Below are 24,695 nucleotides of genomic sequence, written 5' to 3'. Positions count from 1 at the left end.
TACCGTTGAGTCAGTTTCGGTAATTAGAGACTATCCAGATGTATTTTCGGTGGATCTTCTAGGCATGTTGTCCGGTAGGGATATCGTTTTTGGTTATGATTTATTGCCGGGCACTCAGCCTATTTCTATTCCACCATATCATATGGACGTAGCGAAGTTGAAGGTGTTAAAGGAGAAGTTGCAAGAGTTGCTTGATAATTGCTTCATTCGGCCTAGTGTGCCACCTTGGGATGTTCCAGTCTTGTTTGTAAAGAAGAAGGATGATTCTATGTGCATGTGTATTGATTACCGGCAGTTGAACAAGGTTACAGTGAAGAACAGGTATTCATTACCACACATTGATGACCTATTTGATCAGCTACGGGGTGTTAGAGTGTTCTCAAATATTGATTTGCGGCCAGGCTATCATCAGTTGAAGATTCAGGATTCCTATATTCTGAAGACTACCTGCAGGACTCAGTATGGTTATTACGAGTTCCTTGTGATGTCATTTGGGCTGACCAACACCTCAGCATCATTCATGCACTTGATGAACAGTGTATTCCAGCCCTATCTTGACTCATTCGTCATTGTGTTTGACGACATCTTGGTGTACTCCCGGAGCCGGGAGGATCATGAGCAGCATCTGAGGATTATGCTCCATACCTTAAGAGAAAAGAAGTTATATGCAAAATTCTCGAAGTGTGAATTCTGCTTGATTCGGTGGCATTTTTGGGGCATGTGGTGTCGAGTGAGGGGATCAAGGTAGATCCGAAGAAGATTGAAGTAGTGCAGATTTGGCCCATACCGTCTTCAGCCACTAAGATCCGGAGTTTTCTTAGTTTGACAGGGTATTAACATTGTTTCGTAAAGGGTTTCTCATCTATTGCTGCTTCTATGACCAGATTGACCCAGAAGAGTGCTCCGTTCAAGTGGACCGAAGAGTGTGAGGAGAGATTTGAAAAGCTCAAGACTGCTTTGACTATAGCCCCAGTGTTGGTGTTGCCTACGGGTTCGAGGTCTTACACTGTGTATTGTGATATGTCGCATGTTAGCCTCGATGCGGTGTTGATGCAAGATGGTAGGGTAATTGCCTACGAGTCTAGACAACTGAAGGTACATGAGAAGAATTATCCTGTCAACGACCTCGAATTAGCAGCTATTGTTCATGCCTTTAAGATTTGGCGGCACTATTTGTACGGTCTCCCTTATGAGGTCTATGCCGACCACCGGAGTCTACAACATCTGTGCAAACAGAAGGATCTTAACTTGCAGCAACGAAGATGGTTAGAGTTGCTTAAGGACTATGATATCACCATTCTGTATTATCCTAGGAAAGCTAATATGGTGGCCGATGCCTTGAGTCATAAGGCAGCAGAGCGGCCATTAGCATTGGATGTTCAGGCCTTGGCCAACCAGTTTGTTAGATTGAATGTTTTAGGGTCGAGTCGAGTTTTGGCTTGTGTGGTTTCTCAATCTTCTCTATATGATCATAGTAGAGAGCGTTAGTATGACGACCCCCATTTGCTCGTCCTCAAGGACACGGTTCAAGCACGGTGATGCCAATGAGGTTACTATTGGGGATGACGGTGTGTTATGGATGTAGGGACGGCTATGTGTGCCAAATGTAGATGGTTTCCATGAGTTGGTTCTTTAGGAGGCCCATAGTTCGCAGTACTCCATTCACCGGGTGTCGCCAAGATGTATCAGGACTTGAGGCATCACTATTAGTGGAGAAGAATGAAGAAAGACATAGTAGAGTATGTAGCTTGGTGCCTAAATTGTCAGCAGGTGAAGTAGGTGGGTTGCTTCAGAGGCTTGAGATTCCCGAGTCGAAGTGGGAGCGAGTTACCATGGATTTTGTTGTTGGGCTCCCACGAACTAAGAAGAAGTTTGATGCAGTATGGGTGGTTGTGGATAGGTTGACCAAGTCAGCTCATTTCATTCTAGTGGTGACTACTTATTCTTCAGAGCAGCTGGCTTAGGTCTATATTCGCGAGATTGTCAGATTTCATGGTGTGTCGGTCCATCATCTCTGACTGGGATACATAGTTTACATCGCAATTTTGGAAGATCGTACAGCATGAGTTGGGAACACGGGTTGAGTTGAGTACAACATTCCACCTTTAGACGGACGAACAGTCCGAGCGTACTATTAAGATATTGGGGGATATGTTTCGTGTGCATGTGCTGTGGAGTTTTGGGGTTCTTGGGATCAGTTCTAGCCGCTTGCGGAGTTTGCCTACAACAACAGTTACCAATCGAGCATAGATATGGCTTTGTATGAGGCCTTTTATGGGAGGCGGTGTCGATCTCCGGTGGGTTGGTTTGCGCGAGTGAGGCTAGGATATTGGGTGCTGACTTGGTTCAGAATGCTTTGGAAAACGGTTAAATTGATTCAAGATCGGCTTCGTACAACCCAATCTAGACAGAAGAGTTATGCGGATCGGAAGGTTCATGATGTTGTATTCATGGTTGGAGAGCGGGTCTTGCTCCGGGTTTCGCCCATGAAGGGTGTTATGAAGTTCGGGAAGAAGGGCAAGTTGATCCCTAGATACATCAGACCTTTTGGAATTCTTGAGAGGATTGGAGAGGTGGCCTACAAGCTTGCATTGCCACCAAGTCTAGCTACAGCTCATCTGGTATTCCATGTTTCTACGCTCTGGAAATATCACCGTGATCCGTCTCATCTATTGGATTTCAGCTTAACCAGTTGGACAAAGATTTGTCTTATGTTGAGGAGCTAGTGGCCATTTTGGACAGGAAGGTCTGAAAATTAAGGTCGAAGAACATTGCTTCAGTGAAGGTTCAATGGAGGGGTCAACCAGTCGAGGAGGCGACTTGGGAGACCGAGCATGATATGCGTAGCCGTTATCCTTATCTTTTCACCACTTCAAGTATGTCTCTATACTCGTTCAAGGATGAACGTTTGTTTTAAGTGGGGGAGGATGTAACGACTCGGCCGGTCGTTTTGAGTATTTTATCCCCGATCCCCTATTTATTGCCTCATCTATGTTGTATTATGGTTATGTGACTTGCCAGGGGTGTTTGGCTTTAGTTCGGTGAGTTTCGGAGTAAAATGGGACACATAGTCTCTAAGTTGGAGGCTTAAGTTGAAAGAGTTCACCGCAGTTTGACTTTTATGTAGACAACTCAAGAATAGAGTTTTCACGGTTCCAATAATTTCGTATGTTGCTTTTTTGAATTAGGAGCGTGTCCGAATGTTGATTTCGAGGTCAGTAGGTCGTTTCGGCTTGAATTGGTGTAAGTTAGAGAGTTGAAGGTTTGGAAGGTTAAGAAGTTTGACCGGGAATTTACTTTATTGATATCGGGGTCGGATTCTTATTACGGAAATTAGAATAGATCCGTCATGTTATTTATGACTTGTGTGCAAAATTTGAGGTCAATCAGAGTTGATTTGGTATTATTCGGCGTTAGTTTTGAAAGTCGGATGTTCGTAGTTTCAATAGGCTTGAACTGAATTGCGATTCGTTGAATCGATGTTGTTTGATGTGATTTTGGCCTCGAGTAGGTCTGTTAAGTATTTTGAAACTTGTTGGTATATTCGGATGGGGTAGTGGGGGGCCCGGATGTGATTTGGATTGAATACGGAACAATTTTGGACTTTATGCATTGCTGAATCTCTGTTGTGTATAGTGCGATCACACCTGCGCATTTTGGGTGCAGCAGGTGCGGCACCGTAGAAGAGGTCCTCGAGCCGCATAAGCGATATTAAACCTGACCAGATGGGACCGCAGGTGCGGTCAGAGTTCCGTAGAAGCGGACTCGCTGGTGCGATAGAGGAAGCGCAGAAACGGAAAAGGCTGGCCAGGACTGGGGTCGCAGAAGCGGAGGCCACTCCGCAGGTGCGTGAGCTCAGGTGGCTATTTGGATCCGCAAAAGCATAAAGTCATGGCTTAAGCTGGAACCTCACCTGCGACGGATTTCTCGCAGGTGCGGTGTCGCAGATGTGACCCTGTGCCTGCATATGCGAATTCACTAGGCAGAAATTGAGGGCTTCGAGGGTTTATTCTCATTTTTCATTTTTGGACCTAGAGAGCTCGATTTGTGGCCATTTTTCGAGGGTTCTTCAAGGAAATCACTGGGTTAAGTGATTCTAACCCGGATTTGACTATATTACACGAATTCATTGTTATTGTCATCATTTAATTAGTGATTTGAGTTGAAAATTTGGGGAAAAATTGTGAAAACTTCTTAGACTAAATTTTGGGGATTTGAAAGGTGATTTGAGGTCGGATTTTAGTAATTCTTGTATGGTTGGAATTTTTATCGAATGGGTGTTCGAATTTTGTAATTTTGGTCGGGTTCCGAGATGTGGGCCCGGGGTTGACTTTTTATTTCTCTTTAAAGTTTGAAACTTTATTGTTCGGAATGGCTTTCTATAGTTCATATTTATGGTATGAAGTTGTTTTATCTAGATTCGAGCCATTCAAAGTTGGATAATCGAGAGAAAGGCTTACTAGTGGATTGAGTTAGCGTGTTTTGAGGTAAGTGTCTTGCCTATCTTTGTGGGGGAAATTACCCCTTTAGGATTGGTGTTGTTTTGTGTTATTTGTTATACGTGGAAGCCGTGTATGCAAGGTGACGAGTGTGTACACGGGTTAAATGTGGGATAATTGACCGATTTTAGCTATGTAGATTCCTTTCATGCCTTTAATTGAGTTACTATAACATGTTATATTCATCATTATTAGTCTATCTTCACATGATCTACTTGTCTTATCTCTTACTTGTTAATTGTCTTTACGTGTTTAGTTGAAGTTACTGTTTCCTCTATTCCTTATTATTTATTCAACCGTTGAGTTCCTTACTTGAAGTTGTTATTCTTGGATATCTTGTTGTTGAAATTGGTATTGAGTTATAAGGGTCGTGATTCACATTGAGGCAAAGTTGCAAAGTTGTGAAATATCATTCTTGTTGAGTATTCACTTTCAGTTGTTATTGTGAGACTCTTGTGCATATTATGGTTAAGCCACGGGCTATTTATTGTGAAAACACAGTTATTATTGACTTCTTTGGTAAATTGGGATATTGGGAACTTGAGGTGCAATATGTGATCCGTTGTTCATATTGATACACATGCGGTAGTATAAGGTTTGGAGTTGAAACGCATGCCGTGAGATAAGGTAGGCTTGATACGCGTATTGCTAAGGGGAACTACCTGAAGCCACACGGTGTGATAAGGTGGGCTAAAATGCGGGAAGCTATTTCGGGAAAATATTGATTTTCAAACAAAATGCAAGGCTCCCGCGGTGATATAAGAAAAGATTGTAATTCGTTTTGTGATTTGAGACTACGAGGCGGTACTTCGGTAGTGATGCTTGTTGATACTTTTCTATTACTTCGCTTGTGTTTTTGGTTGCTTGTTTCCTTGGCATATCATTCCCTGTTTTCCTCCGTGATGCATTATTGCCTTAGTTTAGTGTACCTAATCTTGGTATATCTCCGTATTGTTTCATTTATCATTATTACACTGTTATATACATGTTTAATTTTCTTATTTGTTCCAATAGGGCCTTGACTTGACCTCGTCACTACTCTACCGAGGTTAGGCTTAACACTTACTGGATACCGTCGTAGTGTACTCATGCTACGCTTCTGCACATCTTTTTGTGCACATTCCAGGCACCAGTGAGACGAGCTCAGCTTCGGAGACTTCAACGTATACCTGCCGGCGTCCACAGGCCTCGGAGTCACCCTCTATCTAGTCTATTTCATTTTCTTTCCCTTTATAGACACACTATTGTATAGGGATGATCAGTACTTACTCGTAGATCTTGTGATCACCAGATTTTGGGAAGTTTGTTTATGCAGAGTTGCGAAGCTTCCTTTATAATAGTTGTCGAGTATTTGAGAGTTTTATCGTTATTTCAATTTATTCTATTGTATGTTAGGCTCTTGGAGACTAGGTTCCATCACGACATCCTACAAAGGAAAATTGGGGACGTGACATAATTATCGAGTAAATTCATGAGAATAATTAGAACATTAGAGTGGATTGAACTAGAGTTAGATCACGAATCGCTCTCTTGCACCTATCCCGTCACGACCCTTATTTCTCCAATTGATTATTTCAGTGTTGCTCAATTTTTGTCTTTATGTGATCAATTGTTAATTGCTTAGATTTAATAGTTAGTTTTAGTTCATAATCATTCCAAGCAAAGTATTAATCATCCTGAATAGCATTTAAGCAAGAAATTACTTGAACATTATTTATATTCAATTCCCGTGAAGACGATAATTAAACTATGCTATCTTTGGCTAGCGAGTATCAATTTCGTCCTGTGTTTTTCGCTCGTTGGTAATATATCATATTATTTCAATAAATATTAGTAGTTATTTTATTATTTAATGTGGTGTATAGAAATATACAAAATCTATTCAAAATCAAAGGATACATATTATATAGTATCAAAAAATTATTTGTTCCTTATTTATTTTTTATTATTATTAAATTAGCAGTTCTTAAATTTACTAATATGACTATTTATTAACTCGTTAATTGGCTTAGTATTTTGATACTACTTCTCGTTTAATATAATATAGATATAGTTTTTTTTTAATTTGAAAATATTTTTATTTTTTTAAATTTATGTTATACTATTCAAAATTCTTCAATTGTCTATATTTATCAATAATTTTCTTAAGTTTTATTTATTTATCAATTAAATCAAAATGTAAATATCATACAATTATCTTAATCCCTCTCTTTTCGTAAATTTTTTGTACTGTAATATTTAATTTATTTTATAATATTTTATGAAAAATTTAAATAATGTAATTTTTTTTACTAAATTATAATTTGAATTTATCAAAAAGAGATAAGTCTTTTATTATTTTTATAAAAAGTTTACCAATATTTTTAATAATTATTAATTTGTGTTATATATATAACACAAACACACACTTATCCGATGTATAATATCGTAATAGTATCTTTATATTTTTTATTATATAATTATGAGTTCTATTTATTAACTAAAATTTCCTACATGAGAAATTTAATTAGTATACATATTTTTACGCTATCGTTTGGAATTTTTTTTTTATGTATTCTTCCTTTATGACTATTTATTTATTATGATTTTATTTATGTGTATATGTACAACATTTCTCATCATAATTCTAATTATAAGTCTTATATTTTTTATATATTCCCATAATTTATATTTTTTTTGTTCCTTGCTTATGTAATTGTATTATCAATTACTTAATATTATTAAATTAATATATGACTTTTAATAAATTATCAGTTAATATTATACAACGAATATAATTTTGTATTACTCTTGAAATTTAACTTGACTTTATCTTTTATGACTTTCTCAAATTATTTCGATTTCAGATTTATCAATAATATTTTTGAGTATTTTTTATTTATTTAATTTTATCAAATAAATTTCAAGTCTGGATAGGATCATATTATCTATTCTACTCTTTATATAGTATTAGTGTATGTTCTACAATATTTTTTTTCATTAAGTGTTTATCTATAATATGATATTTTTATATTATTTTTCTAAATGGATATGATGGTGTTGAATTAGTTCAAAGGTTAAACAGAGAAGTTCTTTTTATTATATTCATAAATTTACTAATAATTATAAATTATTATTTTTGTTTATTTTCAATAAGAGATTAAATTGAATTCATCTTCCCGTTTGTATTCAATATTAAAGTTTAATTCTTTATATTAAAATTACTACATAATAAGTTAAATTATATCTTTATATATTTTATTTATTTATTGAAATTATTGTTTATATTTTTGTATTTATTTTTATCTATTATAATATTTTTAGTTTGATCTCATCCATATAGCATGACCATATGAATTATTATTATTCAAACTTTATTATCTCAGAAAATAAATTAGTCTTATCATTTTATATATCTCTACATTGAAGTTGTTTATTTATATATTTTTGTCTTGTTTATAATAGTTTTCTTAAAAATATATAGATATTTAATTATTTTTAATTCAAATTTTAAAAAAAGTAACTAATTATTAACTAATCTAACTAATTTTGTCCTAAAATTTGACACTTGTTGATTTTTCAGTTTGACACTAAGCATCATCATGTTGGTTTGCTTCTCCTATTCTATATACATAGAAGATACCTAAAATTTTCAGTTTAGATTTGTGCATTTGCCCATAGATTTAATAAGGTGATAGTAATTTGTTTTGGTTTTGATGATAAGCTAGCATACTTAGTTATAAATTCTTGAACTGAAGAATAGGGTAACGATAATGTGATAACCTACTTGTCAATAGGGGTTACTTGGTGTAGCTTCAATTTTCACTTGATTTAGTTTCTTTTTTCTTTTAAATTAAACCATTTCCATTGATCAGAACTAGCGAACGATTATCATGCATGCAAATGAAGTGGTTGTTGCAGAAGAAGAGAAGAAGAGCACGAGGATGAGCAAGTCTTTAGTACGAAGTTTGCCATCACGGTGAAAGTTGACCATCGTGTCAATTCCTAATGTAACTTACTATTAATGTGCTGTCCAAAAGGACTGCTAAATTGGTAATTTGCACAAATAAGATTTTTCGGTATCACCATTTAAATTTAAACCTGTTAAAAATAATCTTTAAAAAATAGCACCTGCATTAGAATTGGTATTATGCTCTTGGCGATCGCTAGGTTTAATGTGATAGTCAGGATGGCCCAAATCTTAGTGATCACCATAATATTTAGGAATTTTTACCTCTTATAGCAAAGGTTAACACCTTATTTATTTTAAATAAATATCATTTAAAAAAATTATATTCTATAGATACCTTTTAAGGTTTATAGCAAAATATTTAATTTTGGTTTCCTCCTAACCCTAAGCCACTAAATACGCTAATCAGTTACACCTTTTTCTTTCTCTCTCTACTTTGATACATCCCATTCTCCCAAAGTTTTGTGGATCAATGTCTCTTTTAGCAGCAGCCATGGTTGAAACTTAACACGACGGCTATCTCAGTTCGACAGTATATTAAACAAATTCTTCCCTAACTCAAACGACACAAAAGCATCAATAGCACCATATTCAACTTGTTCATAGCACAAATCCTCTGCATTCCAACTCAAAGTATTATTCAATTGCTTCTCCATAACTTTCCCAAGTACTGCTTTCGCCATTCGCTTCAAATCCATTTTTCCATAGATTTCTTCGAATACCCGTTTTCACTACCGGCTTCCGGTGAACGGCGGATTCGCCGGAAATTAGGGCTTGTTCTTGAACAAAGACGATGGAGTTTGGGGCTGAGCAACTTGATTTTCTGTTAATATATTTCAATGTATTTTCATGTATTTCATTGTATTCATTGTCTGTTTTTTCATTGTAATTCAATGTATCTCGTTGTATTCCATGTATTTCGTTTTATTCACTGTCTTTTTTTCTCATTGTATTTCAATGTATCCCGATGTATTCTATGTATTTCATTGTATTCACTGTCTCACTATATGCCATGAATGTATTCATAAGTTTTTCTTTAATTAATATAATTTATGTATTCAGATGTATTATATAATTTCTCTGAAGATTGCTATGTTTTTTGGGTATTTTTCGGTTGAGAATCTTTTTTATAACTGAAAATACAAAATTTGTGTGTTATAATTGAGTTTGTTGAGTTATATTAGGAGTCTATTATGTTAATTGATTCACTTTCCATTTTAAAAACAGTGTAATCCCTTATTTCACGCCGTGAGTACAGTCGAATATAATAATCTGTCCAGCTGTAATCCCATGTTTCACTCCATGAATACAGTCAAATACACTTGAATACAACAACTGATTAGCTGGACTTCCCTGATTCACGCCTATTTTTGCTACTGTATTCATGAATACAATAGTTTAAATACATCAAATACATCTTATGACCACATAAAAGGTATCCGTAATATAGCAAATGGTATCTATAGATGGCTAATTACTACTAAAAAATAGTACTTTATGAAAATTTCTCTAATATTTACCATAATTTCTGACGGATCATCCGAATTTTTCAACATTATGGCTAAAAATTCTAATAATCGTCAGGGTTCTTGCTGCCTCAAAATTATATTCTCAAATTTTTTATCTTAGCGAGACCAAAATATAAAATGGTGGTCATGCATATATCCGTCCAGCGTAATTTTTGGTGGAACTTTTACCTATCTATATTACATTATAAATTTATTTACCCTTCTTAGAGAGGTTATCACTTAATTACATTAATATATATAATTTACCATTTATACACAAAATATTTTCATTTCATGGTGACGTCTGGGGGGTATGATGATGTGCATGGTGGCTTTGGTTTTGGAGATAGAAACGGAGGAGGAACGTCTCTGCTGGACTTTGCTAGAGCATTTGATTTGGTGATAGCAAACTCGAGTTTCGCAAAGAAGAGGGAGCATTTGGTCACCTTCTAGAGCTCGGTGGCCGGGACTCAGATTGATTTTTTACTCTGCGAGAAGTCCGATAGAGGTCTTTGCATGGATTGCAAGGTCATCCCGAGTGAGAGCCTATTGACCCTTCATAGGCTCCCGGTCATGGACCTTGAGATCACGAGGAAGAGGGGGAAGAGGGCGATGTATAGCCAACTTAGGATCAAGTGGGGAGCCTTGACGGAAGCTAATGCGCAACAGTTGGGGGTCAAGCTGGTGACAATGGGGGCTTGGAGGAGTAGTGGGGACGCAAGCGCTATGTGGACCACGACTACACAGTGCATTAGGGAAGCCGCGAGAGATATATTAAGGGTCTCAAATGGTTACTTTGGTGGTCACAGGGGAGACTGGTGGTGGAATGGAGAGGTGCAAGGAAAATTAAAAATCAAGAAAGCAGCGTATCTGAAGCTAGTAGAAAGTGTAGACGATTAGGAGAAGAGGGAGAATAGGGAGCATTATAAGTTGGTTAAGAAAGAGGCAAAGCTAGCAGTTACGACGGCTAAGACTACAGCTTTTAGTCGTTTGTATGAGGAACTCGAGGGCCGAGGTGGGAATAAGAGGTTGTTCAGGTTAGCCAAGGTGAGAGAAAGGAAGGCGCGTGACTTGGACCAAGTGAAGTGCATCAAGGACGAAGAAGGTATAGTTTTGTTGGATGAGGGGCGTATCCATCGGAGATGGCAGACCTACTTCCATAGTCTCTTGAACGAGGAAGGGGACATGAGCATTTTACTGGGTGATTTGGAACTCTCCATGAGTCGTTGTGAGTTTGGGTATTGTAGGCGGATTAAAGTTTATGAAGTTGAGGGGGCTATGCGTAAGATGAGCAGGGGCAAAGCGATCGGACGGGATGAAATCCCGGTGGAGTTTTGGAAAACTGCGGGCAAGGCAGGCTTGGAGTGGCTCAGTAGGTTATTTAATGTCATTTTTAGAACGAAGAAGATGCCCGAAGAGTGGAGGTGGAGCATGACAGTTCATGTATACAAAAACAACGGTGATATCCAAAATTGCAATAACTATCGGTATCAAGCTGCTTAGCCATACTATGAAAGTCTGGAGAGCGTGGTAGAGCTGAGGGTGAGGAGGAGTGTGTCTATTTTGAGAACCAGTTTGGATTTATGCCGGGACGTTTGACTACAGAAGCCAACCACCTTGTTAGGAGATTGATGGAGCAGTATAGGGAGAGAAAGAAGGATTTGCATATGGTGTTCATCAATTTAGAAAAGGCGTATGATAAAGTTCTGAGGGAGGTTTTTTTGGAGATGTTTGGAGGCTAGAGGAGTAAATGTTGCCTACGTTAGGTTAATTAAGGACATGTATGATGGAATAAAAACCCGAGTGAGGATAGTGGGTGGGGACTCGGACCATTTTCCGGTTATGATGGGGTTGCATCAGGGGTCGGCACTCATCCCTTTTTTGTTTGCTTTGGTGATGGACGTACTAATGCGCCACATCCAAGGGGAGGTGCCTGGTGCATGCTATTTGCAGATGATGTTGCATTGATTGACGGGACACGAGACGGTGTGAACGCGCAATTAGAGGTATGGAGGCAGACCCCGGAATCTAAGGTTTCAAGTTAATCAGGACCAAGACAGAATACTTGGAGTGTAAGTTCAGTGGCGAGACTCAATGAGGGGAAGGGGAGGTGAGGCTTGACTCGCAGGTCATCCCTAGGAGAGGGAGTTTTAAGTACCTTGGGTCTATTATTTAGGGGGATGGGGAGATTGATAAAGATGTCACACATCGTATTGGGGCGGGATGAATGAAATGGAGACTCGTTTTTGGTGTTTTGTGTAACAAGAAGGTACCACCAAAAATTAAGGGTAAGTTCTACGGAGTGGTGGTTAGATCAACGATGTTGTGTGGGACGGAGTGTTGGCCAGTCAAGATTGCTCATGCTCAGAAGAGGAAGGTAGCAGAGATGAGGATGTTGTGATGGATATGCAGGCACACCAGGTTAGATAGGATCAGAAATGAGGTTATTCGTGATAAGGTGGGTTTGGCCCCTATTGAGGACAAGATGCGGGAAACGCTGCTTAGGTAGTTTGGGCATGTGGGGAGGAGGAGCACAGACGCCCTGGTGAGGAGGTGTGAGAGGTTGACATTGGAGGGACTACGGAGAGGTAGAGGTAGACCAAATTAGAAGTGGGGAGAGGTGATTAGGCAAGACATGGCACAGCTTCAGCTGACCGAGGACATGACCCTTAGTAGGAAGGTATAGAGGTCGAGGATTAGGGTAGTAGAGTAGGTAGTCTAGAGTGTTCATAACGGTAGTATTGGCATGAACTCTCGCTTTCTGTTGGTAGTAGGTTTTTATGACTAACCGTTGTTTTCTTTCATTGTTGATCACCTTACTATCTTGTTATTTTTATTCTGCTTTTATATGGCTTTGTGGTACTATCCCTTCTTGTCTATATTTTCATTAATGTGGAGATTATGTCCTGAGCTGAGGGTCTATTGAAAATAACCTCTCTATCCTCACAAGGTAGGGGTAAGGTCTGAGTACACACTACCCTCCCCAGACCCCACGGTGTGCGATAATACTAGGTATATTGTCATTGTTGTTGTTGTTATTGTTGTATACTTTCATTTCATGATGCGCCGCTTATTTTTTCCCTTCAGATGATGAACTACTTACAGCGTCAACGTTTCTCCTTTTTATTGTCTCCCTTCTACTATATGGGAGGACATCTGATACGGAGGGTGTTTGGCTAAGCTTATAAGCTGGTCATACTGGCTTATAAGCACTTTTGGCTTATCTTCACGTTTGGTAAAATTAAAAGTGCTTACAAGTTAAGTGCTTATAAGCTAAAAATAAGCCAAAAGCCATAAGTTGGTCTCCCCCAACTTATCAAATTTCAGCTTATAAGTACTTTAAGTTTGACCAAAATATTTACTATTCTATCCCTAAAATACTTTTTTTTTTAAAACAAAACTCTTCGTATACCCAGTTCTTCAGCTGCATATTATTAATTTCAGCACTTTTATCCAAACACGTAACTGCTTATTTTCTAAATTAGTTTCAGCACCTAAAAATGCTTTTCAGCACTTAATACTTATCAGCTACTCTAAATCAGCTACGCCAAACGGGCTCATGGAATTGCACTTCAAATTTCTCAACCTAGCTATGTCCCTCCCCACTACTACTACCCCTTCATATAATTGACTCAGCCTTTACGGTCTGGTTTTCTCCATGCATCCATCTCTAGAACTTTTCATATAATTGACTCGACCACTATTATATCTAGAGTTCGAGTTTCAGACTGAGGTGAATTTTGACTTAAGCCAGAAGACAATAGCCTGTTTGGCCAAGCTTCTCCAAAAATCAATAGTGCTTTTTTCCCAAAGTTCTTTTATTCTCAACTTATAGCCTATTTAGCCAAGCTTCTAAAATCTACTTATTTTGAGAAGTTTTTTTCTCAAAAATATTTTTCAAGAAAGTACTTTTTGTGAGAATCAGTTTGTGTTTGGCTAATTAATTTGAAAAGCACTTTTGAGCAGCAATTAGTATTTGGCCAAGGTTTTAAAAAGTACTTCTAAGTGTATTTTTCTCAAAAATGCTTTTCATAAAAGTGCTTCTAGGGAGAAGCTACTTTTTCCTGCTTCTACTTCTACTCAAAAGCACTTTTTTCCCTTCAAAAAGCTTGGCCAAACACCTTAACTTTGAGGAGAAAAAACACTTTTGACCAAAAAAAAAAACTTTTGGCCAAGAAAAAAGCTTGTCCAAACAGGCTATTAAGGTGTTTGGCCAAGCTTTTTGAAAGAAAAAAAGTACTTTTGAGAAGAAGCAGAAGCAGCTTCTGAGAAGTAGAAAAAAGTAGTTTCTCCCCAGAAGCAGAAGTAGCTTTGACTTTTCTTCTTACCAAAAATACCCTTAACAAAATATAGTATATACCAAAATAATCTTACTTTTAAACCTAATATTTAAAATATTAATATACAAGTATTTCTTCTTATTTTTAGGATAGCTTTCTAATATATAGTGACTTAGGGAGTGAATGTTTTTATATTTGTTGTGTAATTTTTAACATATTTAAATCATCTTAAAAGAATTATAGTACTTTTTTATTTTATTTTTACATTTTATTTAATAAAATAATAATATTTAATTAGAATAATAAATTTTGAGGTTATTTATTTACTTATAATATTAACTTTTAAGTAAATCTATTCATATCCTTATTTGTCATTTGAAACTTNCTTTTTGTGTCGAATTATCATCTTTTGATCATTTATCATCCAAACTCGTTCCTACACATAAGAAACACATAATGAGTATATTTCACTTTGAAAATTATGTAATCTCCCGCGACACACACAAGAATTAATATGCAAATATACTCAAAAATATGCACTTTTCATCATTTATCATATATATCTTGTCCGTAGGTGGGGAATGTCTAGTATATACAAATATATAAAAATATAGCAATTATAAATTTTCGTCTAAAATTTCGACACATGCACTTGGAAATTTTCATGGGCTATTTCCCTAGCAAACTCCGCCAGAAAATCCCAAGTTTCATTAGTTTTCTACCAAAAATTTCATGCGAATATCTAGAATTTTCTATGGAAAAATTCGCAGGTAATTTACATGTGAATTTAAAACCCCGGGTAATTTTTATGCGGATTCAAAATTCCCGAGTAAATTACCTGGGGACTTTTAAAATTCCCAGGTAATAGTTACCTACGAAGGTTTTTCCATCGGAATTTTTTCAGAAGGAAAATCCGCTTAGTTTCCTGCAAATTCTCTTATATAATCCCCAACAAAATTCCCATCTAATACATCATTTTCTTGTAGTGAAAAGTACTTTTTCGAACGGTACTTCTGACAAAAGCATTTTCAACAATAAGCATATTTTGGGAAGCTTGGCCAAGTTGGCTAGTAGTACTAATGTAACTTACAAAATAGATTCTGTATAAAAACAACTTTTTTGAATAAAACAATAATTTACTTTTGGAATTATATTTTGTTTCCCAAAAAAGAAAAACAAGAACAAAAACAAAAACAAAAACAAAAACAAGGAATTATATTTTGTTTTCCCAAAAACAAAACAAGAACAAAACGAAACGAAAACGAAACAAAAAGGAGGAGAAACCCAAAAAGAACTGTATTCCAAAAGATTGGGGAATTGATGAAAGTTGAGGATGATGGCAGTATAGTTAAAGATGAATGGGCCTCTCGTGTACTTGGTCCGATTGTTCGGCTAAGCCTTTTTATGGGAGAAATTCAAAAATAGCCAGATTTATAAGTGGTCATTTAAAAATAGCCATAATTTCAAAAGTAATCGAAATTTAGCCACTTTTCATGTAAAGATAAATCTGAACAAAACACTGTTCAAAATCTGGAAAATACTCACTCCAATATAATATACTGAATTTTCACTATAATATACTGGAGTTCCAGTATAATATATCGGTCCAGCATAATATGGTTGAAGTTCATACACAGGTGCTCCAACCTTCAATATATTATGTTGAAACTTTCCGCGTGTTGGAGTTCCAGCATAATATGTTGGAAGTTCATGCACAGGTGCACCAATCTCCAGTATACTATACTGGAACTTTCTGTGCTACAGCAAATAGTGGCTATTTTTCAATGACTTTACAAATGCTAACTATTTTTAAATGATCAGTGCGAAGACTGGCTAGCCCGTGCTATTTGGCCGAAAAAATCCCATTTGAGTTCAATCAATTGGGCCTGAAATGGACCCAGGCCTCCGCCGATTTCATATCGCACTGAGCACAATATCCCGCTCCTTTAAACCGCCTTCCTCAACCAACCCTCAACCGCTACAGCGGCGATGGGTGGCGCAGCCGTAGCCGTTCCCATTGCCTCCTCATGAGATTCAAATTGAAACTTCTCTCTACGAATTCCCTCGTCAACCACCACACATCTCTCTACAAAAACCTTTCAATGGCCACTCAAACCTTAAACACCTCCTCCACACAAAACCCTAACGACGAATTCAACGACGACGACGACCGCCTCTGCTCCGCCGCCACCATTACTTCACAAGAAGGAAATGCGCCGCAGTTATTTGAACTGAATCGTGCGAACGGGTACTTGAAAGGGGAATCGCGGATTGAGAGAGCGTGGGCTCACTGGAAGAAGCTAGGAGAGCCGAAACTTATAGTTGCGCCGATGGTGGATAACTCGGAGCTTCCATTTCGTATGCTGTGTCGAAAGTATGGTGCTGAAGCTGCTTATACGCCTATGCTTCACTCCCGAATTTTCAGTGAAACTGAGAAGTATCGCTCTCTTGAATTTACTACCTGCAAGGTACTCCCTCTGTCCCAATTTTATGTCATAATGTTTGACTAGCTATGGATTTTAAGAAAGAAAGACTTTTTGAAACTTGTGGTTTAAAATAAGTAACTAGTAACATTAAAATGGAAAATTTACCATTAAATTGTTTGGACGTATCTGGGACAGACTGAAAAGGAAAGTGCATCACATAAATTGGGATACGGGGTGTAATACTAGCATGGAGTTTAAGCAAATAAGAAATACTTTTGAAACTTATGGTTTGAAACAAACTGTAGATATTTGTTTGGCTATAAATATATCATTAAGATTATAATGAACAGTTTATAGTTAAGTTGGGTTTAAATATAGAAAGTTATTACTTTTAGACAGACTAAAAGTGTGTCATATAAATTGGACGAAGTGATTATATGCTTTTCATTGTTGTATGGAAATTAAGATATGTAAAGACTTTGGCACTGGGATTTTTGTTAGTTTTACTTTAGAGTAACCTTTACCATGGGAAAAATGCCACATTCAGAGAGTTCATAGTTTCTGATAACTTGTAAGTTGTCTCAAATTATTGAGTATAAGAATGAAAGAAGATGGATGCAGATAGAGGATTTATATAGCTACCCTAACTAGCTGCATAGTTGTTGAAGTTGTTTGTTTACGTTAAAGTAACTGTTTTTTTGTCCTTTTAAATTTTTTAGAAGGGTGGGGTGATTTGATTTACTCAGTTATCTATGATTGTGCCTCTTCCCCTTGTAAAATGTTTACAACAACAACAACATACCCAGTATCATCCCACACCGTGGGGTCTGGGGAGGGTAGTGTGTACGCAGACCTTACCCCTACCTTGTGAGGATAGAGAGGTTGTTTCCAATAGCCCTTGTAAAATGTTTCCAAAAGAAAAAAGATGCATTTTCGGTGCTGTTTCCTTTGTTGCCTTGTTGGTTTTTAGATGAGTTTAAATGGAGAACGTGACCCCAACTTGCTTGGAACAGAGGCATAGTTGTCGTTTTTTCATTCATACCTCAATGCATTTGAATATGTCTGACTAAGTTCTTAATTTTTTATTGTTCTAAGGCTACACATGTCAACATTTTTTCACCTTGTAGGCTTTTTTGAAATGCTTATTACTGTTGGTTAGTTTTTGTCAAAAGTTTCATTTTTATTTACTTAAGTTGCTTTAGATGAGAATTATTCACTATGTTCTTAACTAAAACATGGTACAAAATTACATTTTACTTCCAGAATTTACTTTGTATTGTCAAGTTCTTGCTTACCTTTTTTGGCTTATATTTTGGAACATTTTGTACACTTCAAGGCCCTGATATCTTAGTTTATCCTGTTCTCTTTTTGGAAATTGCAGGAGGACCGTCCACTTTTTGTTCAATTCTGCGCAAATGATCCAGACATTTTGCTAGAAGCAGCTCGAAGAGTAGAACCTTATTGTGACTATGTGGACATCAACTTGGGGTAGCCTCCTTTCTCAATCTTTTCCTCTGTCCAAACTTAGGACTTCTTATTGATTACGGTGGATATTGTGTTCCTAAATTTCAGTAGCCGTTTCCAGCAGCTTTAATTGTTGGCAATTGTATTCGATGACATCAAAAGACTCTATGGAAAGAAACAATATACTGTGCTTGAAGAAAGAGATATCTTTACCTTATTTGAAGTTTGAATAAAAAATTTTAACTTCACCAAGGGATTAAGGATTAGGATACCAATTACCATATTGAATTCTGTAGAAGGTTCTCAAGAACTGGAACTCTGTTTGCTTGAGACAATGTTTCTACATTGTACGCTCTACTTGCAACTTGCAATTCAGTGAGGCACAATAAGGTCAGTTCATGAGCATTATTTTTGTGGTAAGAACACTAGATGCCATCATTATCCAATATCCATTACTCTCCTTTGCTTCCACCCATTTCTACTCCCTGAAGCAACTATTTCCTTGCTGGCTTCCTAATAGCATCCCCACCTTATGCTATTTTGCAGTCTATTTTGCACCTAGCTTCAGGGTTTAAGTGAACCTCGACAGCACTGTATTAAGACCGAATTGCCTTCAACTAATAAAATAAATTAGTTTGTAAGGAAGGGCATTTTAATCCTTATAAGGTCTTAACCAGGGGATCAGTAGTAACACTACTAACTGATGTCATACTGCTAATACTCCACATTAATAATGTGGACTCCATGTCTGTACCAAATGCTGGGCTGTTATCCAGCCTTGGTATACTTTTAAAACAAGTACCAAAATGAGTCCACAATACAATACCAAACCTGAAGAGCAACTTCGATAAGTTGAAATAGGTTTTACAGGAGTGAAGATCATGAAACAAGCTCCAATACGTGAGCAGTAGACAGTATCTGGTTCTCTTGCCTCTGTTTCACTTGCTCTTGAGTTTATCTTACGGTAAAACAACTCCTTTTAATCGTGGAGTAAGAGCTTTGGGACAAAACAGATTTTCTTCCAGGTCAAAGATTAGCAACCCCTTTTGAATGTGAGTTTTTTTTCCTTTCTGCATTTCTTATTAGACTGCTTTATGCATATTACAGTGGTTTGTGTGTCACTATTTGTACTGGATCAGATCATTTTGCCATGCTTCTTTATCAGTTCAGTTGGCTTAACTTGTACTTTCCATACAGGTGTCCCCAGCGCATTGCAAGGCGAGGGAATTATGGTGCATTCCTCATGGATAATCTTCCTCTTGTCAAGTCTCTGGTAGAAAAGCTGGCTAACAATCTTAATGTTCCAGTGTCATGCAAAATCAGAATTTTCCCAAATTTGCAAGATACACTTAGTTATGCAAAGATGTTAGAGGAAGCTGGTTGTTCTCTTTTAGCGGTGCATGGCCGAACAAGGGATGAAAAAGATGGAAAGAAATTCAGAGCCAATTGGGAGGCCATCAAGGCTGTTAGAAACGTTGTTAGAATTCCTGTCCTTGCTAATGGTGATATACGGCACATGGATGATGTACAGAACTGCTTGGATGAGACTGGTGCTGATGGGGTACTGTCGGCAGAGTCTCTTCTTGAAAATCCAGCACTGTTTGCAGGATATCGAACTGCTGAATGGGGATTGGGCAGTGCAGGAATCAGGGAAGATGGTAAGTTAGACCAGGCTGAGTTACTCAAAGAATATTTGGAGTTATGTGAGAGATATCCAGTGCCATGGAGAATGATCCGCTCCCATGTGCACAAGATGTTGGGAGATTGGTTTAAGATCCAGCCAAGCGTCAGAGAGGATTTTAACAAACAATCCAAACTCACCTTTGAATTTCTTTATGACCTGGTAAATCGATTAAGGGAACTTGGGGTGAGCATACCACTTTATGTGAAGGAGACCCGGGAGGAAGCAGCATCTTCAAATGGACACGTGGCATAAATTATTCCTGTCTGTAAGTCGGATGCTACCTAAGTGAAATGCAAAATAGATCCTGTCATTCTTTTTTCCAGATTGATTGCTGGTAAAGCAAAATTAGAGATTGTTTTCCTCACTAGGATTGGCCAAAATAGCAGGTAAAAATGTATCTTAACCCTTTGTGCTCAAATTTTGTGTACTAATCTGTTGTATTCTATGAGGACGAAACTTGAACTCCCGAATTATTGTATTTCAAATTTCGTTCTGAACTGATTCTTTGGGAGATTTCTGTGGTAGAGTTCTAAGTGCATGTTTAGAACTAATGTAGTGGCCCATCAACTTCATAATTGCTTTCCACTTGTATTTCCAGCTGTTTAATAGTATTCTTTTAACACGCCTTGCGACGATGCCTGCTAATATTTCATGGTCCAAAGAAAATTGTTGATAGGACAATAGTGGAGAATAGCACAAGGGATGCTCATAGTGAATATTCATTACTTTTGAAATGAGGAGGTGATCGATTCAAAGTGTCAAGGATCATACGATGAACTCATTTGTATGTCTCTTCCTTACAATCTAGTAAATGAAAATAGATATGTCATTGCCTTTTACTAAGGTGGCACATCGACATTATAAAAAAGAATTTTAGTTTTATGCACTTGAAGACTGACGTACTTAGTAGAAAGAGCGACGCCCGAAATAGAAGAAGGTGAGGGTCTATTTATGAACAAGTTTACCAAACTTTCAATATGAAAATTTGCAAGTGTCAAACTAAAAAGCTTAAAGGTATGAATTGGAATAGTCCAAAATGTTATACTCGTTAAATATCCTCATGCAACTTATATGGAACGTTATAAACTGCCAACAACCAGCAAGTTAAAAAAACCTTTGAGCCATTGTAAACCGTGAGAAATCATATACTACTATTTTTACGAAAGATTACGCAGTTAAGTAGCTCCCTAGGCTCAAGAATCTTTATGTGCTAACATACTCAATTTAGCTTTACAAGAAACAGCTTTCACCTTAATAATATTTATCAAAACAACCAAAAAAAAAGTAAATAAATGCAAATTAATCATCCCTGATTGCGAGAACAAATAATGAGCTCCCTAATAGGACTAAAATGCAAAGAAATCGTCACTTAACAATGTATCTTGATAGTTTCCACTCACAAAAGGAACTGTGGAAAATAATTTCCTTTTTAATCATAAAAAGGTACAAAAGAAAGTTTTGACTTCTATGCACCAACAGTTTAAAAGAAATTTTACCTAAAAAATAACTACAGGCAAGTGGTAACTATCCATAATAAGTGGACTAGTAACCTAGACGCAAAAAACCTGCTATAACAAACTAAATTAGACAGATATATAAGTTAAATCAAAAGAAAAGGGAACTGACTTGCGACCAAAAGCACAGTGTATAATGCGGAAGAAATTAGATATAGTAAATGAACTCTTATTTCAGGAACGAAAATAACAATGTCGACATGTTTCCACTGTCCGAAACAACTCTAGCTTCCGCTTGTTATACACATGATGATTGAGAACAATGAGAAGCAGAATCAGGTATAATTTCCAACTATAATGTTTTACTTTGCCACTGCAACAAAAACCAAGTCAGCATCATTTGCCAGAAGATTGTCACCTATCAGCAGGCTATGAATACCATAGTTTGAAGTTGCATTAGAACCACGATACGCATACGAACATTATTTAGACTACACCAGAGGTGGATACTGCTTGGCCTGCAGCCTAACCCGCTTCTTGTACTCAATAGCATCCTGCATAAACTCATCCATGATCAATCATCTCATTTACAAGCTTAAACTGCTAGAGAGAGCAAACTTTTAAACACTTAATTTAATCTTCTACGTGACCCCTCACGTGTGAGCCTCGTTTCTTTTTTCACCGCCCAAGCACGTGAAAATTAATATTTTTTTTTGATAAATCAGTGGCGGTGAGACTCGAGGTGATAGGATAACCACCAATAAAAGCCAGATCTACACTTTTATGTTCAATGCATAGGTGATAGGATTTTTATTGTGACATAACGAAGCTGAAGCACTGCTAATCTTGCCAACTTTGTAAGTCATGAGAATAATACTCCTCTATCCCATGCTAAGTGGACTCGACTCAACTCACCATGGTTAAATTAGTAGTCCATCTATCCCCTTTTAAACTACCTCATCTGACGACCCTCCATGAGTGTCAATGTGAAGTTTGAAAATTTAGTGTATTATAATGAAAAATGGGTCCATTCTTGAAGCTTTAAAAGTGTCTAGTTGCACCTTTTTGGCAATGTCAAATTTTTTGGAAATATTAAGAATTGAGGGTAAGACAAGTGATTTGGCAAAGGCAAAAAAATTTGATTTGACGAAATCAAATTACCTGAATAAAGAGATGATACCCTTCAGTTTGGGCAGGATCAGCAGGGTTTGGCTGATCTAACAAGTCTTGGATACCAACCAGTATCTGTTTCACTGTAATGGCTGGTCTCCACCCCTATCCATGATAAACACAAAATTAACAGCCGTCATATTAGTAAACAGAGACAACAAGAAGGAAAATAATACAGATAAATGGCACACTCCACATACGCTATCTTCGTTGAGGATCGACAAGCAAACTGTTCCTGATGGATACACATTCGGATGGAAGAAGCCTTGTGGGAATTTGCACTTAGGTGGTTTGCTAGGATAATCTTCACTGAAGTGTATTGTAACCGGATAAAAACCGCCTTCCCAATCCGTCTGCATGTACTCAAAAGGTGTTAATTACCCAAAAAGCACCTACTAACAATGTACATGGTTAAGAATCAGAAAATGCTAATGTTTAACAAGCATCATACTATTATTTTTTATTCTTTTTTCTTTATCTGACAAGGTAAATAATTATATTGATGTTGGGCAAAACCCTGTAACGCAAAGTATAAAAGGAATGAGCACTGCATATTGTCACCAAGAAATTTTCCGTAAAATAGTACACCTGTTCCTAACAATTAACCATGGTTTAACCTGTTCCATAACATAAAAAGCAAAACTAGAGATTACTATGAACATATAAAGCTCCCAAATCTTTTTCGTAATCATAATTGTTTCATAATACAAACTACGATACAGGAAATAGGGAAACAGAGGATCAAAAGAAATCACGGGGAAAAAGGAAATAAATTAAGGAGCAGCCATTTGATTATTTGTACAAAACAAGTAGTTCTATAACTTTACACTATTTTGCTCAACTTGATCTATTTTCTCAATCTAGCTTTAAATAGTCACCCCTATTATGAGCATTTGATTTCACTTTCAACAAGTAAAACTTATTCATAAACCTGGTCAGTAGAAAAAGTATTGTACCCGTGCTCAAATTTCATTTAATTCAAGATTGGAATATGTAGATTTTACTAACCAAGAGATGATCCTCTTCAAGATTTCATATACTATACATATATAGTTTTTTTGATGGGAGCCTTGGAGCAACGACAAAGTTGTCTCCATCTGACTTATAGGTCACGGGTTGGAGGTGTGGAAGCAGCCACTAATGCTTGCATAGGGTAAGCTCTCTACATCACGTCCCTTAAGTACGGCCCTTCCCCCAACCCTGCGTGAATGCAGGATGCTTTGTGCATCGAGCTGCCTATACATATATCACTTTTCTTTAAATTTAAGTTTTACTTGTTAGATTCAGTAATGATGATCTAAAGTTCTTTCAGACCTTCATTTTCTTGATCAACTTCATGTTTGCGAGACTTGAAGTCAAACAAAAGCTTCAACATAATTTCAAATATACCAAACAATACCAGCTCTTGTTTCTTAGTGGCTGTACACGAATAAACTTCTAACCACTTATTGTAAACTATATTATAGTTTATTGAGATGATAGTATCAACTAATTATAGCTACCGGTTTTGTTTTAGTTGCCATTAGATTCCATATAACCATCTTTATTAAAGGTAGTTGTGCAACTATCTTCTTGAAATCCTTGGTCCACTATTGCCGCTAAATTTGAGTTTTGAAGTGGTATGGGAACTACAGTAGTACCAATTTTTTGCATAGTGAACCTAGTGGTATGACAAAGTAATTTCAAACCAGTCAAGCAAATGCATCCACAATGTTGTCATCCCTACATGGAAGTTGAATTATCTATTGGACAAGAAAATGATTGAGTTGATATCCTTCAAATGAACAATGAGAAATAAAGCTAACCATCAAAATATTTTGGATTCCTTTAACAGCCAATGGAACTTGTTTCCAAAGTATGAAGGAATCACAAATCTTAATCACAAGGCGATAATCGTATATGAAGTTGATGTAAAGATTTCAAACCAATTTGGATAACCATGAGGCATAGCCTAATGACAGAAACAACAGCAACTCATTGAAACCTCATCTAAAGCTCTCAAATTCCTCTTCATGAATATGGTAAAATGTGTCCAATTTGCATCCCCAACTATACCATACTTGGTGATAATTTAAAAAACAATGAGAAAACATTTAATCAAAGCTACTAAGAATGTCAAGAAGAAGATTTGAATTCCAAGGTCATCAAACACATCCGTTAAGTTTTCATTTGCACGCTGCTAATGGTATCATAAATGGTTCGAGTGGTTTGTGATTTCTTCTTTTCCCCCGGGGGGGGGGGGGGGGGGGTACGGGGGGGGG

General features: G+C 36.9%; 2 protein-coding genes across 2 annotated transcripts in view; one reads left to right on the top strand and one right to left on the bottom strand.

Moving 5' to 3' along the window:
* Positions 1–16,133: 16,133 nt before the first annotated feature.
* On the top strand, positions 16,134–20,327 carry LOC109205215 (tRNA-dihydrouridine(16/17) synthase [NAD(P)(+)]-like). The gene is made up of 3 exons (XM_019367901.1): positions 16,134–16,704; positions 18,044–18,150; positions 19,324–20,327. The coding sequence occupies exons 1-3, from the start codon at positions 16,264–16,266 to the stop codon at positions 20,060–20,062; spliced, it is 1,287 nt and encodes a 428-aa protein (XP_019223446.1). The 5' UTR covers positions 16,134–16,263; the 3' UTR covers positions 20,063–20,327.
* A 1,088-nt stretch (positions 20,328–21,415) lies between these two features.
* Positions 21,416–24,695, bottom strand: part of LOC109205214 (SUMO-conjugating enzyme SCE1) — a 4,080-nt gene continuing 800 nt past the window's right edge. Inside the window, exons 3-5 of the mRNA XM_019367900.1 lie at positions 22,635–22,787; positions 22,426–22,539; positions 21,416–21,818 (exon numbers count right to left, since the gene is read on the bottom strand). Of these exons, the coding sequence (XP_019223445.1) occupies positions 21,756–21,818; positions 22,426–22,539; positions 22,635–22,787 (330 nt within the window). The 3' untranslated portion in view covers positions 21,416–21,755. The remainder of the gene's footprint in view (positions 21,819–22,425; positions 22,540–22,634; positions 22,788–24,695) is intronic.

The sequence above is a fragment of the Nicotiana attenuata genome, unplaced genomic scaffold (assembly GCF_001879085.1).
Source record: "Nicotiana attenuata strain UT unplaced genomic scaffold, NIATTr2, whole genome shotgun sequence".
NCBI classification, from domain to species: Eukaryota; Viridiplantae; Streptophyta; class Magnoliopsida; order Solanales; family Solanaceae; genus Nicotiana; species Nicotiana attenuata.
This window is presented reverse-complemented; position numbering and strand designations above follow the sequence as displayed.